At 36.8% G+C, this 13666-nt stretch overlaps 1 protein-coding gene across 1 annotated transcript in view; it reads right to left on the minus strand.

Moving 5' to 3' along the window:
- VWA3B (von Willebrand factor A domain containing 3B) overlaps positions 1-13666 on the minus strand; it is a 220478-nt gene that overhangs the window by 45926 nt on the left and 160886 nt on the right. Inside the window, exon 21 of the mRNA XM_010362112.2 lies at positions 9258-9308. Within this exon, the coding sequence (XP_010360414.2) occupies positions 9258-9308 (51 nt within the window). The remainder of the gene's footprint in view (positions 1-9257; positions 9309-13666) is intronic.

Consider the following 13666-nt stretch of genomic DNA (forward strand, 5'->3'; position numbering starts at 1 on the left):
AACTTAAAGAATAGATTTTAAGTTATAAGTTGTTATAACAGATGAAGAATAGCATATAATGGTAAAAGGGCCAATCCACTAAGAGGCTACAACAGTTATAAATATATGTGCACCTGGCATCAGAGCTCTCAAATGCATAAAACAAATTTGACAGAATTGAAGAAATAGACAGCAACCCAGTATTAGCAGGAGACTTCATGCTCTGCTTTCAATAATGGACAGAACAACTACACAGAAGATCAATAATGAAACAGATGACTTGAACAACACAGATCAATTGGGCCTAACCAACATATGGAAAACACTTCACCAAACAACAGCAGAATACACATTCTTCTCAAGTACATATGGAATATTCTCCAGAATACACTGCATGTTAGGCCACAAAAGAAATATTTAAAAAAAGAAAGTTGAAAGCAAAGTATTTTTTCTGAACAAAATGAAATGAAGCTAGAAATAATAACAAAAGGAAAACTAGAAAATCCACAAATATATAAAAACTAAGTCACATATTCTTAAACAACCGATGTGTCAAAGAAGAAATCACAAGGGAAATTGGAAGATATCTTGAGATAAATGAAGGAAAAAAATACAACATATCAAAATGTATGAGATGCAGTGAAAGCAGTACTAAGAAGGAAGTTTATAGTGGCAAACACATTTTAAAAGGAGGAAGGTCCCAAATTAACAATTTAACTTTACTTTTCAAGGAACTAGGAAAAGAACAAATGAAATCCCAAGTTAGCAGAGTGAAGATAATAATAAAGATTAGAAATAAAATATAGAAAAACAATAGAAAAAAATCAATGAAAGCAAGATTGGTTTTTTGAAAAGACCAACAAAATTGACAAATTCTTAGCTAGACTAACCAAGAAAAAAAGAGAGAAGATGCAAATAACTAAAATCAGAAATGAAAGTGGAAACATTACAACTGATAACACAGAAATTAAAAGGATTATGAGACTACTATGAACAATATTATACCAACAAATTGCATAACCAAGAAGAAATGGATAAATTTCTAGAAACATACTGCCTACCAAGACTGAATGATAAATAAATAAATAAATAAATAAATAAACTGAATACATCTATAACTAGTAAGGAGATCAAATCAATAATCAAAAACCTCCTAACAAATAAAAGCCCAGTACCACATGGCTTAACTGGAGAATTTTGCCAAACAATGAAATAATTAATAACAATTCTCCTCAAACCTCTTTCAAAAGATTGAAAAGGGAGAAATACTCCTAACTCATGTTATGAGACAGAAATTACGCTGACACCATAACCAGACAGAGATACTACAAGGAAAAAGAAACTACAGATCAATCTCCCTGATGAACAGTGATGCAAAAATCCTCAACAAAAGAGTAGCAAACTGAATTAAACAGCACATTAAAAAGATAATCACCATGAAAAAAATGGGCTTCATTCCTGGAATGCAAGGATGGTTCAACATATGAAAATTAATGTAATATTCCACATTAACAAAATGAAGGACCAAACCTACATAATTATCTCAAGTGATGCAGAAAAATCATTTGACAAAAGTCAACATCCTTTCATGACAAAAATACTCAGCAAACTAGGAATAGAAAGAAACTACATCAACATAAGGAAGCCTACAGCTATTATCATACTTAATAATGAAAGACAGAAAGCTTTTCCTCTAAGATCAGGAATAAGGCAACAATGTCTACTCCTCTCCCTTTATTCAACAGTAGTACTGGAAGTCTTAGAGAAATTAGGCAAGAAAAAAAAAGGAACAACATCCAAATTAGAAAAGAAGAAGTAAAATTATCTCTGTTTGTAGAGGACATGATTTTCCATATAGAAAAACCCTAAAGATTCTACAAATACTGTTAGAACTAATAAATTCAGCAAACTTAAAGGATATAAAATCAACAAACAAAATCAGCTGCATTTCTATACACTAACAATGAACAATCAGATAAGGAATTAAGAGAATAATCCCATCTACAATAGCATCAAAAAGAATAAATTAGAAATAATTTTAAGGAAATGAAAGATTTGTACACTGAAAACTACAAAACATTGCTGAAAGAAATTAAATAAGACACAAATAAATAAAAAAGACATTTTGTGTTCATGGATTGAAAGACTTAATTGTTAAAATGCCCATACTACCCAAAGTGATGTACAATTCTATGCAATCCCTATCAAAATCTCAATGGTATTTTTTGTATAAATACAAAAAAATCCTAAAATTTATATGTAATTTCAACAGATCCTGAATAGCCAAAACAATCTTGAGAAAGAAGAGTTGGAGGCCTCATACTTCCAGATATCAAAACATATTACAAAGCTACAATAATCAAAACAGTGTACTGTCTGTAGTGTAATCAAACCAGTGGCACCGGCCTGAAGACAGATATACTGAATACTGGAACTGAATAAAGAGTCCATAAATAAGCTCTCATGTGATCTTGTCAAGTGATTTTTGACAAGGGTGCCAAGACTACACAATGGAAAAATGACAGTCTCTCCAAGAAGTGATTCTGGGGAAACTGGTTATCCATATGCAAAAGAATGAAGTTGAACTCTTGGTTTAAAACATATATAAAAACTAACTCAAACATTAAATATTCCAAGCCTATAAAACTCCTAGAAGAAAAGAGGGATAAAGCTTCATTATACTGAATTTGGCAAACTTTTTTGGATATGACACCAAAAGTGTAGGCAGCAAAAGCAAAAATAGACAAATGGGACTATATTAAACTTAAAAACTTTTGTGCTTCAAAGAAAACAGCTGCACATGAACAGAGTGAAACAGGAACTTAAAAAAACGGGAGAAAGTGTATGCAAATATAAACCTGAGAATGGGTTAATGTCCAGAATATCTAAAGAACTCCTACAACTCAACAACAACAACATAAACCAGTTTAAAAATGGATAAAGGGCTTGACTAGACATTTCCCCAAAGATATACAAATGTCCAGGAAACACGTAAAAAATAATTAGAGAAATGCAAATCAAAACCACTATGAAATATCCTTCATATCCATTAGGATGTTCACTACAAGAACAAAACAAAATAGAAAATAAGAAGTGTTGCCAAGGATGTGGAGAAGGATTGATGAAGCTCAGAAAACTTCCAGCAGGATAAACTCAAAGAGAGTCACACCAACACACATTATATATATAATTAAACTACTGAAGGACAAAGAGAGAATCTTGAAAGGAATAAGACAAAAGTGACTTGTCATAAATAAAGACTCTTCCATACGATTAACAGCTGATTCCACATCATCAACTATGGAAGCCAGAAGGTCGCAGGGTGATATATTTAATGTGCTGAAAACAAAACAAAACAATATCAGTCAAGAATTCTGTATCTGGTCACACTATTCTTCAAAAATGAAGACAAGATTAAGACATTTCCAGATAAATAAAAGGTAAGAGAGTTTGTTTCTAGTAGATGTGTCCTAAAAGGAATGCTATAAAGAGCTCTTCATGTTGAAGTGAAAGGATACTGGAAGATCATTCTAAGACACATGACAAAATAAACAGGACTAGTGAAGATAACTACACAGGTAAATACAAACACTAGTATTCTTGTATGTTTGGTATGTGACTCCTTTTGTTGTTTTCTTTATTCTTTAAGAGGTAAATGCATAAAATAATAATTATAAATCAACGTTAACGGGCACACAATGTGAATGATATAATTTGTGACAATAACTATATAAAGGAGGTTGAAGCTGAATAGGAACAGTTAATGTTGGCTACTAAAACTGACTTCATATCAATTCAAACAAGATTGTTATAAATTTAAGAGGTTAACTATAATTCCCATGGTAACCACTAAGAAAATAACTAAAAAGTATACAGAAAAGGAAATAAAGAGCGATCACAATGACCCATTAGAAAAAATCAAAAATAAAATAAACAAATATTGGAGAAATTGAGGAACAAAAAATTGGACATGCAAAACAAATAGCACAATGGCAGAAGTAAATTCTTCATTATTGGTAATCACTTTAAATGTCAATAGATTAAACTCACCAATTAAAACAGAAAGACTGGCAGAATGAGGAAAATAATGATCCAACTATATGCTGCTTAAAAAGAGATTCACTTTAGACCTAAAGACACAAATAGGTTAAAAGTGAAAGGATGAAAAAAGATATTCCATGGAAATAGTAACCAAAGAGAGTTGGAGTGGCTATAATATTACCAGCAAAATAGATTTGTTATACATTGTTATAAGAGACAAAAGGTAACATCTTATACTGCTAAACGTCTCAAATCATTAAGCAGATATGAAAACTAGAAACATACATGCATACTGAGCCTTAAAATGTGTGAAGTACATATTGACAGAATCACAGGGAGGCATAGACAGTTACATATAATTATGCTCTGGTATCCATGGGGGATTGGTTCTAGTACCCTCTATGGAAGCCAAAATCCACAGATGCTCAAGCCTCTTAAATAAAATAGTGTCATATTTGCATATAACCTACACACATCCTTCTGTACACTTTAAATCATTTCTAGATTATTTATAATACCAAATACAATGTAAATGCTATATAAATAGTTGTTATATTATACTTATTTTTATTTGCATTTTTATTGTTGTATTATTTTCTTTTTTTTTTTTTTTTTTTCTAGACAGAGTCTTGCTCTGCTGCCCAGGCTGGAGTGCAGTGGCCGGCTCTCAGCTCACTGCAAGCTCCGCCTCCTGGGTTCACGCCATTCTCCTGTCTCAGCCTCCCGAGTAGCTGGGACTACAGGCGCCCGCCTCGTTGCCCGGCTAGTTTTTAGTATTTTTTAGTAGAGACGGGGTTTCACCGTATTAGCCAGGATGGTCTCGATCTCCTGACCTCATGATCCGCCCGTCTCGGCCTCCCAAAGTGCTGGGATTACAGGCTTGAGCCACCGCGCCCGGCCTATTTTCTTTTTTAAAAAATATTTTTTATGCATGGTTGGCTGAATCATGGATGCAGATCCCACAGATATGGAGGGCCAACTGTGTAAAAATAGTTGGAGACTTCAACGCCTCACTTTAGATAACGGATAAAACATCTAGACAGAAAATTTATAAGAAAATAGAGGACTAGAAAACACTATAAATGAACTAGACTTAACAAACATATCCAAAACACCCCATCCAGCAATATCAGAATATACATTAAGTGCACATTTAACATTTTCTGGGATAGACCATATGTTAACCATAGCAATTCTCAAGATATTTAAAAGGTCAAAATCACACAAAGTATATTTTCCGCCCACAATGGAATAAAGCTAGAATAACAATGAAGGGAAAATTGGAAAAGTGGAAAATGCATAGAAATTAAACACCACATTCAAACAACCAATAGGCCAAAGAAGAAACTAATAGAGAAATTAGAAAGCAATATGAGATAAATGAAAATGAAAACATAACACACCCAAACTTATGGGTGCAGCAAAGCCAGGGCTCAGAAGAAGTTTTATGACTGTAAATTCCTCATTAAAAGATAGCGCTCAAATCAACAACCTAAATTTACATCTTAAGGACCTAGAAAAAGGAGAGAAAACTAAACTGAAAGCCAGCAGAGGAAGGAAATAATAAAGATAGCACTTATAAACAAATTATAGAATAGAAAAACAACTGAGAGAATCCACAAAATTAAAAGCATGTTCCTTAAGAATATCAACAAAATTGACAAATCTTCAGCTAGATTGACTGAAAGGAAAAAACACATAATTACTACTATCAGAAGTGAAAGCAGGCACATTACTAATTCAGCTTACAAAAATCAAAAGAATTTTAGCGAATACTATGAATAGTTCTATGCCAAAAATAGATAATCTAGATGAAATGCACAAATTCCTAGAAATAGATGGCCAAAATGACTCAAGAAGAAAGAGATAATCTCAACAGCCTACATAACAATTAAATACTTTGCATAAGGAAACAAAATCTCCCCCAACAAAGGGAAGTTAGGAAGCAGTTGCCTTCATTGATGAATTCTACCAAAGAATTAGCAATAATACTGCTCAAACTCTTCCAAAAAATGGATGACGGAATACTTCTTAACAGTCAACAAGAGGAGAATTACCCTGATACCAAGGCCAGACAAACATGCCAAAGAAAACTACAGACCGTTTTCTTTATAAAGATGGACATAAATATTCTTAATAAAACACTAGCAAATCAAATCCAACAGAACATTAAAAGGATTATACACCATGACTAAGTAGGATTTATGCCAGAAAGGCAGGAGTGGTTCAACTTAAGAAAATCAAATGATTTAATATATCACATTAGTAGAGCAAAGGGAATAAAAACATGATCATCTCAATATATACAGAAAAAGCACCTGACAAAATTTAACACACACTTTTCGTGATAAAAACAATCAGAAAACTAGGAATACAGGGAATTTCCTTGCCTTCTCACTGGTATCAGGAACAAGACAAGCATGTCCCGTTTCACCACTGCTATTCAATGTTGTTCTAGAAGTACTAGCTAGATCAATTAGGTAAGAAAAAGAAACAAAAGGCATCCAAATTAGAAAGAAAGAAGCAAAATTATTTCTACTTGCAGATGACATGTTTCTATATATAGAAAACTCCATAGATTCCACACAAAGCCACTAGTACCAATAAATTCAGCAAAGTCGCAAGGTACGAGGTCAAAATACAAAATTCAGCTATGTTTTTATGTACCAGCAATGAACAATCTGAAAATGACGTTAAGAAAACAATCCCATTTATAATAGCACCCAAAAGAACAAAATAACAGAGGATGTGAAAGGCATGTATACTGAAAACTATGTAACATTGCTGAAGGAATTAAACACCCACTACATAAATGGAAAGACATCCTATGTTCATTGATTGGAAGACAATCTTGTTAAAATGGTAATACTCTTCAAAGTAATCTTTAAATATAATGTCTATAAAAATTCCAATTTTTTTTTCAGAAACAGAAAAGCCAATCCTCAAATTTATACAAAACTTCAAGGGGCCCTGAATAGCCCAAACAATTTTGAAAGAGAAGAACAAAGTTGAAGAACTCATACTTCCTAATTTCAAAACTTAATACATACAAATCTACAGTAATTAAAGCAGTGTCAACTTGCATAAAGATAGTCATATATAGACCAGTGGAATGTAGAGTCCAGAAATAAACCCAAACATTTATGATCAGATGACTTTTGACAAGAGTGCCAAAACCATTCAAAGGGAAAGATATAGTCTCTTAAATAAATAGTGCTGGATAAACTGGATATTTACATGCAGAAGAATGAAGCTGGAACCCTACTTCACACCAGATAGAAAAATTCACTCAAAAATGGATCAAAAGCCCAGATGTAAGACCTAAAACTGTACACATATTAGAAGAAAACAAAAGGATAAATGCTCATGACTTTGTATTTGGCAATGGATTCTTAGATTTGACACCAGAAACACAAACAGAAGAAAAAAAAGACGCATTCACTTCCTAAAACTTCTGGACATCCAAGGACATCATGAAGAATATGAAAAGATAACCCATAGCATGGGAGAAAATACTGGCAAATCAGGTATCTGATAATGACTTCATCCTCAGAAGTTATAGAACAAAAATACAACAAAAATACAAAAAATACAGAGAAAAAATAAACATTTCTCTAAAGAAGATATACAAATGGACAATAAGCACATGAAAAGATGTTTAACGTCATTGGTCATTAAGAAAATGTGTATCAAAACCACAATAGAATAGCCTTTCACACCCATGAGGATGACTTAACAAAAAAAAAAAAAAAAAAAAGGAAAATGTCAAATATTCGTGAAGATGTGGAGCAATAAGAACCTACCACATGATCCAGCAATCTCACTACTGGATAGTTATCCAAAGATAGTAAATCAATATGTATCATAGGGACACCTGCACCCTCATGTTTATTGCAGCAAGATACGGAATCAAACCAAGTGTCCATCAATGGATGGATGGATAAAGAAAACATGGTATAGATACACAGTGGAATACCATTCAGCCAAAAAACGAACACAATTCTATCATTTGCAGCAACATGGATGGAACTGAAGGTCATGATATTAAGTGAGATAAGCTGGGCATGGAAAGACAAATAGTTAAAGAAAATGTGGTGTATATACACAGTGGAATACTATTCAGCCAAAAAAGGAACACAATCCTATCATTTGCAGCAACATGGATGGAACTGAAGGTCATGATGTTAAGTGAGATAAGCCGGGCATGGAAAGACAAATAGTTCTCACTCATCTGTAGGAGCCAAAAAAAAAAAAAAGTTGATCTTACGGAGGCAGAAAATAGAATCATACTTAGCAGAGGCAGGGAAGAGTGTGTGTGGTGGCGGGGGAGATGAAGAGAGGTTGGTTGATGAATACAAACATACAGTTAGGTAGAAGGAAAAAGTTGTAGCACTTGATGTCACAGTAGGGTGACCAGAGTTAACAATAATTTATTGCATATTTCAAAATAGCTAAAAGAGACAACTTGAAACGTTCCCAACACAAAGGGATAATAAATGTTTGAGGTGATAGATAGCCTAAACACCCTGATTTGATCATTACATGTGTGCAAGTGTCAAAATATCACATGTACCCCAAAATATGTACAATTATTATGGGTCAATAAAAATAAATAGATGTGTTCTAAAAATGGCACAGCCACTGTGGAAAACAGTTTGGTGGTTCCTCAAAATGTTAAGCATAGAATTAACATGTGACAAGTAAATACCCAAGAGAAATGAAAACATATGTCCACAAAGAAACTTCTACACAAATGTATATAGCAACATTACTCATGACAGCAAAAAAGCAGAAACCACCCAAATGCCCATCAGTGGAAGCAGTGGAAGAATGGGCAGACCAACGTGATGTGTATATACACATGTAGCACTGATACCTGGGTGGACTTTGAAAACATGAGGTTTTTCCATTAACTAAGTAAAAGCTGCCAGACACAAAAGGTCACATGCTATATGATTCCCTTCATATGACATATCCAGAGTAGCCAAAATCAGAGACGGGAAACAAACTCGTGGTAACCCGGAAAAGGGGGAGACAGGAATGGGGAGTGACTAATTTATGGGTACAAAGTGTTTTTCTGGGGCAATGAAAAAGTTTTGAAACTAGAAAAAGGTAGTGGTTTGCAGAATATTTTGAATATTTTAAATACCTCTGGGTGGTACACTTAAAAATGGTTAATTTTAGGTTACGTGAATTTCATAAAAAAAAAAAAGTGAGGAGGGAATGGAATGGCTTACTTTTCTTTTTCCTCTTGAGATAATGCTCGCCAAACAATTTTATTCAAGCGCCTGTTAAAAAAAAAAAGTCAACAATAATTTAGTAGCAATACTTCATTTCATGGCAAAAGGTTGACCCCAGGCATTGCAGTAGGAGCCCATCTAAGCATCATCTCCACTGAGCCAGGCCACTGTCATGTGCTTAAAGACACTGGATGTGTCACCTCAGCATCACTGCAGCAGCCTCATGGTTTTGTGGCAATTGTGTCAAATACTAAAGGAGGGCTCAGTCCCCAGCTCAGTCAGGTAAAACTCAGACTGAGTAAAGGCAATTGACAAACTGGTCTCCATCATCTCTGTTTTAAACCGTTTCTAAACACCCACCATTTTTCTTCTTATGGAAACATAACTGGGTTCTTTAGTTCGCTTTCTGTAGACATTCTTCTGCCTGGATTCTCAGATCAAAAGAGGTTAACAGGGTCACAAATAATAGGATTGGACACACTTTAGAGATCAAGCAGCCTGGCTGCCTTGTTTTCCAAATGAGGCTGCCAGGAGGGGCAGCTGGATGAAGCACCTTGCTCACCAAAACAAACATAGTCATTTGTCTTCCTTCTGACTTTCAATGAGTGAATGTGAATCTGGAAAAGCCTTTTAGTACCCTCTAGAGAAATATTGTCACTATATTGTTATTAATTATATTAACTTCAAATTATTAATAACAATTTTAACATGATTGATATTATTTAATAATTAAGTTATTGATTGAATTGTTTTTTGGTATCACTGATTTGATGTTTGTATCAAGTAAATTATTTAACATTGTTATTTAATAGTATTAATAGTAACATGAATATTATACAGAACCAAATTTCCTGGTCATTTGCATTCACTAGTGAACAAATGTCAATTTCTTTTTCCATTTTGCTTCACTTTTCTCAAGATATTCAGAATATGAAAAGTAATTAATGACACATTTACCACCCCCATCCCCAATGTAACATTTCTAAGGAGTTTCCCAGCAAAGATAGGAGGCGGAGGTTGCAGTGAGCCGAGGTCACGCCACTGCACTCCAGCCTGGGTGACAGAATGAGATTCCGTCTCAAAAAAAACAAAAAACAAAAAACACTGCTTCCATACAACGAGGTAGGAGAATGCTGCTGCTCTTCAGGAGGCATTCTTCTAACCACTGGACCCAGCGTCAGCGGGACAGGGCTCAGAGGACACATTTCGGGTGGCCGCATTCTCCTGTCCTGCCCTCCCATCATGAGCCTGGTGAGAACACAGAAAGGGCGTCTGCATGGTGGTGAAGAGGGCAGACTCCGGAGCCACAACCCCAGGGCCCAAAGCTCAGTTAGCTTCTTCTCCTTCTTGCCGTGAGGCTTTGGGCCAGTGCCCAACTTCTCGGTAAAGGGGGGATAGTAATAGTACCGCTCCACTCCGAGTGTCACCATGGGGACTTGAGCTAGTGTGTACACAGCACGTAAATTGCGGCTGATCCAGGTAAATGTGCTGTAAGTGAAAGAAAAAGTGTCGGGAAGAGGGAAATAAGCCAGCTCAGTGCTCCTGTCTCACTTGAGAAGTTTTGTTCTTTGGGGCCTATTTGGAAATCGGCTTTCTTGAGTCAATAGTGATTCAGGTAATAATGATTAAGGCTTCCAAGACTGGTTAAAAGGATTTATAGTATGCGTTTTAGGTATTTTGTGTGTGTGTGCTTTTCTGAAAAACAAACAAACAAAAACCCCATTCACAATCCCCTTACATGTAAATGCTGAGAGTGGAGGCAGTCTGGTGGGGAGGCCGGGAGTGTGGGTAAGGGCTCTGGGTTCAAACCTTGGTGGCCTCACTTTGCTGCTGTGTGATCCTATGCTACATAGCTTTTGGAAACTGTTTTCTCATTGATAACACAAGGCTAACACCACCTGCCCTTAGAATCCTTGAGAGGATTAAGTGAGACGCATACATACAGTGACCAGGAATAGCTCAATGTCTAGTCCCTCCAGGTTCTGAAAAGCAAGGCTTAGATATGCTGAGTCATCACTGGTAAATGTGGGTCCAGTTTGCCAGCACAGGTCTCTCATTTGAATTCACTTCTTTAGAACATATTTTTCCAGGAGCACATTTTTATAGCCTTTGTTATTGCCCTGTTTTCCATCTTCACTAAAATACTTCAGTGGCTCTACTGACCAGGGAGGCCACTGCAGGAAAGCCAGTCAGAATGTGGGATGAGGGAGTCCGTGTGGGATTCGGGCTGGGCACTGGGCCTGAGGGCCTCTCTGCGGCTGGTGCAGCCCCATGATTCAGGGATTTTACTAACAACGGTTTCCCTCTTCGTTTTTTGTAGGAGAGTGAAATTTGGCTGAGGGATTGCATTCACCAACTTTCTGTATCTCTAATTCTCAAATCGGCTTGTGCCAAGAGTTGACTCATTTGCAAAGCAACTTGTAACTAGTGACACTTCAGAAGGCTGAGGAGCAGCCGGCCCAGCAAATCGGAGACGTAAGGAGAGGTTTCTAAGCATGGTCCCTGAGCCAGGCTAGAACGGATGCTGCTTCTGTGATCTGAGAGCGGTGACCTTGACCTTAGACTTTCAATGAAAGTAAGCAGCAGGCCGGGCGCGGTGGCTCAAGCCTGTAATCCCAGCACTTTGGGAGGCCGAGACGGGCGGATCACAAGGTCAGGAGATCAAGACCATCCTGGCTAACACGGTGAAACCCCGTCTCTACTAAAAAATACAAAAAAACTAGCTGGGCGAGGTGGCGGGCACCTGTAGTCCCAGCTACTCGGGAGGCTGAGGCAGGAGAATGGCGTAAACCCGGGAGGCGGAGCTTGCAGTGAGCCGAGATCTGACCACTGCACTGCAGCCTGGGCGACAGAGCGAGACTCCATCTCAAAAAAAAAAAAAAAAAAGAAAAAAGAAAGTAAGCAGCAGAAAAACCACTCCAGAATCCAGCCAGCCCTGGCAATATCCACTCAAAGCTTATACTCAGACACACAAAGCCAAGCTTGCTGCCTGGATTCTTAAAATGAGACGAAAGGACTCCATGCATGGGCACTAAGTGTGACCCCCAATAATAAGTTTATGTCATTATTTTGACCAAAGGGCTATGAGCTTTCCATTTGCCTGGCCATCCCTAAACGGATGGATTTATGACGACACGAAGGTTGTTTTGAAAGTTACATGTTGCTTATCTTTGCTGGGAAACTCCTTAGAAATGTTACATTGGGGATGGGGGTGGTAAATGTGTCATTAATTACTTTTCATATTCTGAATATCTTGAGAAAAGTGAAGCAAAATGGAAAAAGAAATTGACATTTGTTCACTAGTGAATGCAAATGACCAGGAAATTTGGTTCTGTATAATATTCATGTTACTATTAATACTATTAAATAACAATGTTAAATAATTTACTTGATACAAACATCAAATCAGTGATACCAAAAAACAATTCAATCGATAACTTAATTATTAAATAATATCAATCATGTTAAAATTGTTATTAATAATTTGAAGTTAATATAATTAATAACAATATAGTGACAATATTTCTCTAGAGGGTACTAAAAGGCTTTTCCAGATTCACATTCACTCATTGAAAGTCAGAAGGAAGACAAACGACTATGTTTGTTTTGGTTTTGCTGCTAAGAAAGGAGGCCTCTCTTTTGCCTAGGAAGGGGGTCCCTGTCCTTTCCTGAAATCCTTGGGAAAAGGTCATTGCAGTGGGAAGAACCAGATGACGATTTCACTCCGTGCACCTACAGTTATTTTAGCATCAGCAGAGTCAGGAGCGAAGGGGGAAGTAATGAACATCAGTTCCTCTTTATATATGATTTACGCAACCTCACAACAGGCCTGTGAGATAGATGCTGTGAACAAGGAATCTGAGGCTCAGGACTGTCACACGCTGGAACACAGCTGCTGTCAGAACCAAGCAGGAAACCCCCACGAACCATCTGACCGCACAGCTCTATCTCACTCGTGGCCCTGCATCAGGCTTTCACAGGCCGGGTAATTATAGGACTCAAATATTTGAATTATTCAAGCAAACAACATTAGAATGTGAATGGTATTGCTATACTGCATTTTGAATGACTGAGTTTGAAGAATTGAATTATATAAAATTTGAATTAAATTTGAATAGTCATATACATATGGACACCTGCTAGGAATAGGGGATGCAGGAGGAAGCAAGGCTGGCTGAGCCCTGGCCTTGGGTGCTGACATCCCAGAGGGCAGAGATGGTCACCACACCACCACCCCTGCAGAAGCTGTGAGTGCTCTGAGGGCCACAAGCAGGGTGGGTGCGAAGAGGAGCTCCAGAGAGGCGTCTCTGAGGAGGGTCATTGGTGCTGAGGCGAGAAAGGATGAAAGACCCAGCTGGGAACAGCAGCGTAACGGGAGGGGAGCCGAGCTGGGAGGCAAGGTCTGT

The sequence above is a fragment of the Rhinopithecus roxellana genome, chromosome 17, assembly GCF_007565055.1.
Source record: "Rhinopithecus roxellana isolate Shanxi Qingling chromosome 17, ASM756505v1, whole genome shotgun sequence".
Taxonomy (NCBI): Eukaryota; Metazoa; Chordata; class Mammalia; order Primates; family Cercopithecidae; genus Rhinopithecus; species Rhinopithecus roxellana.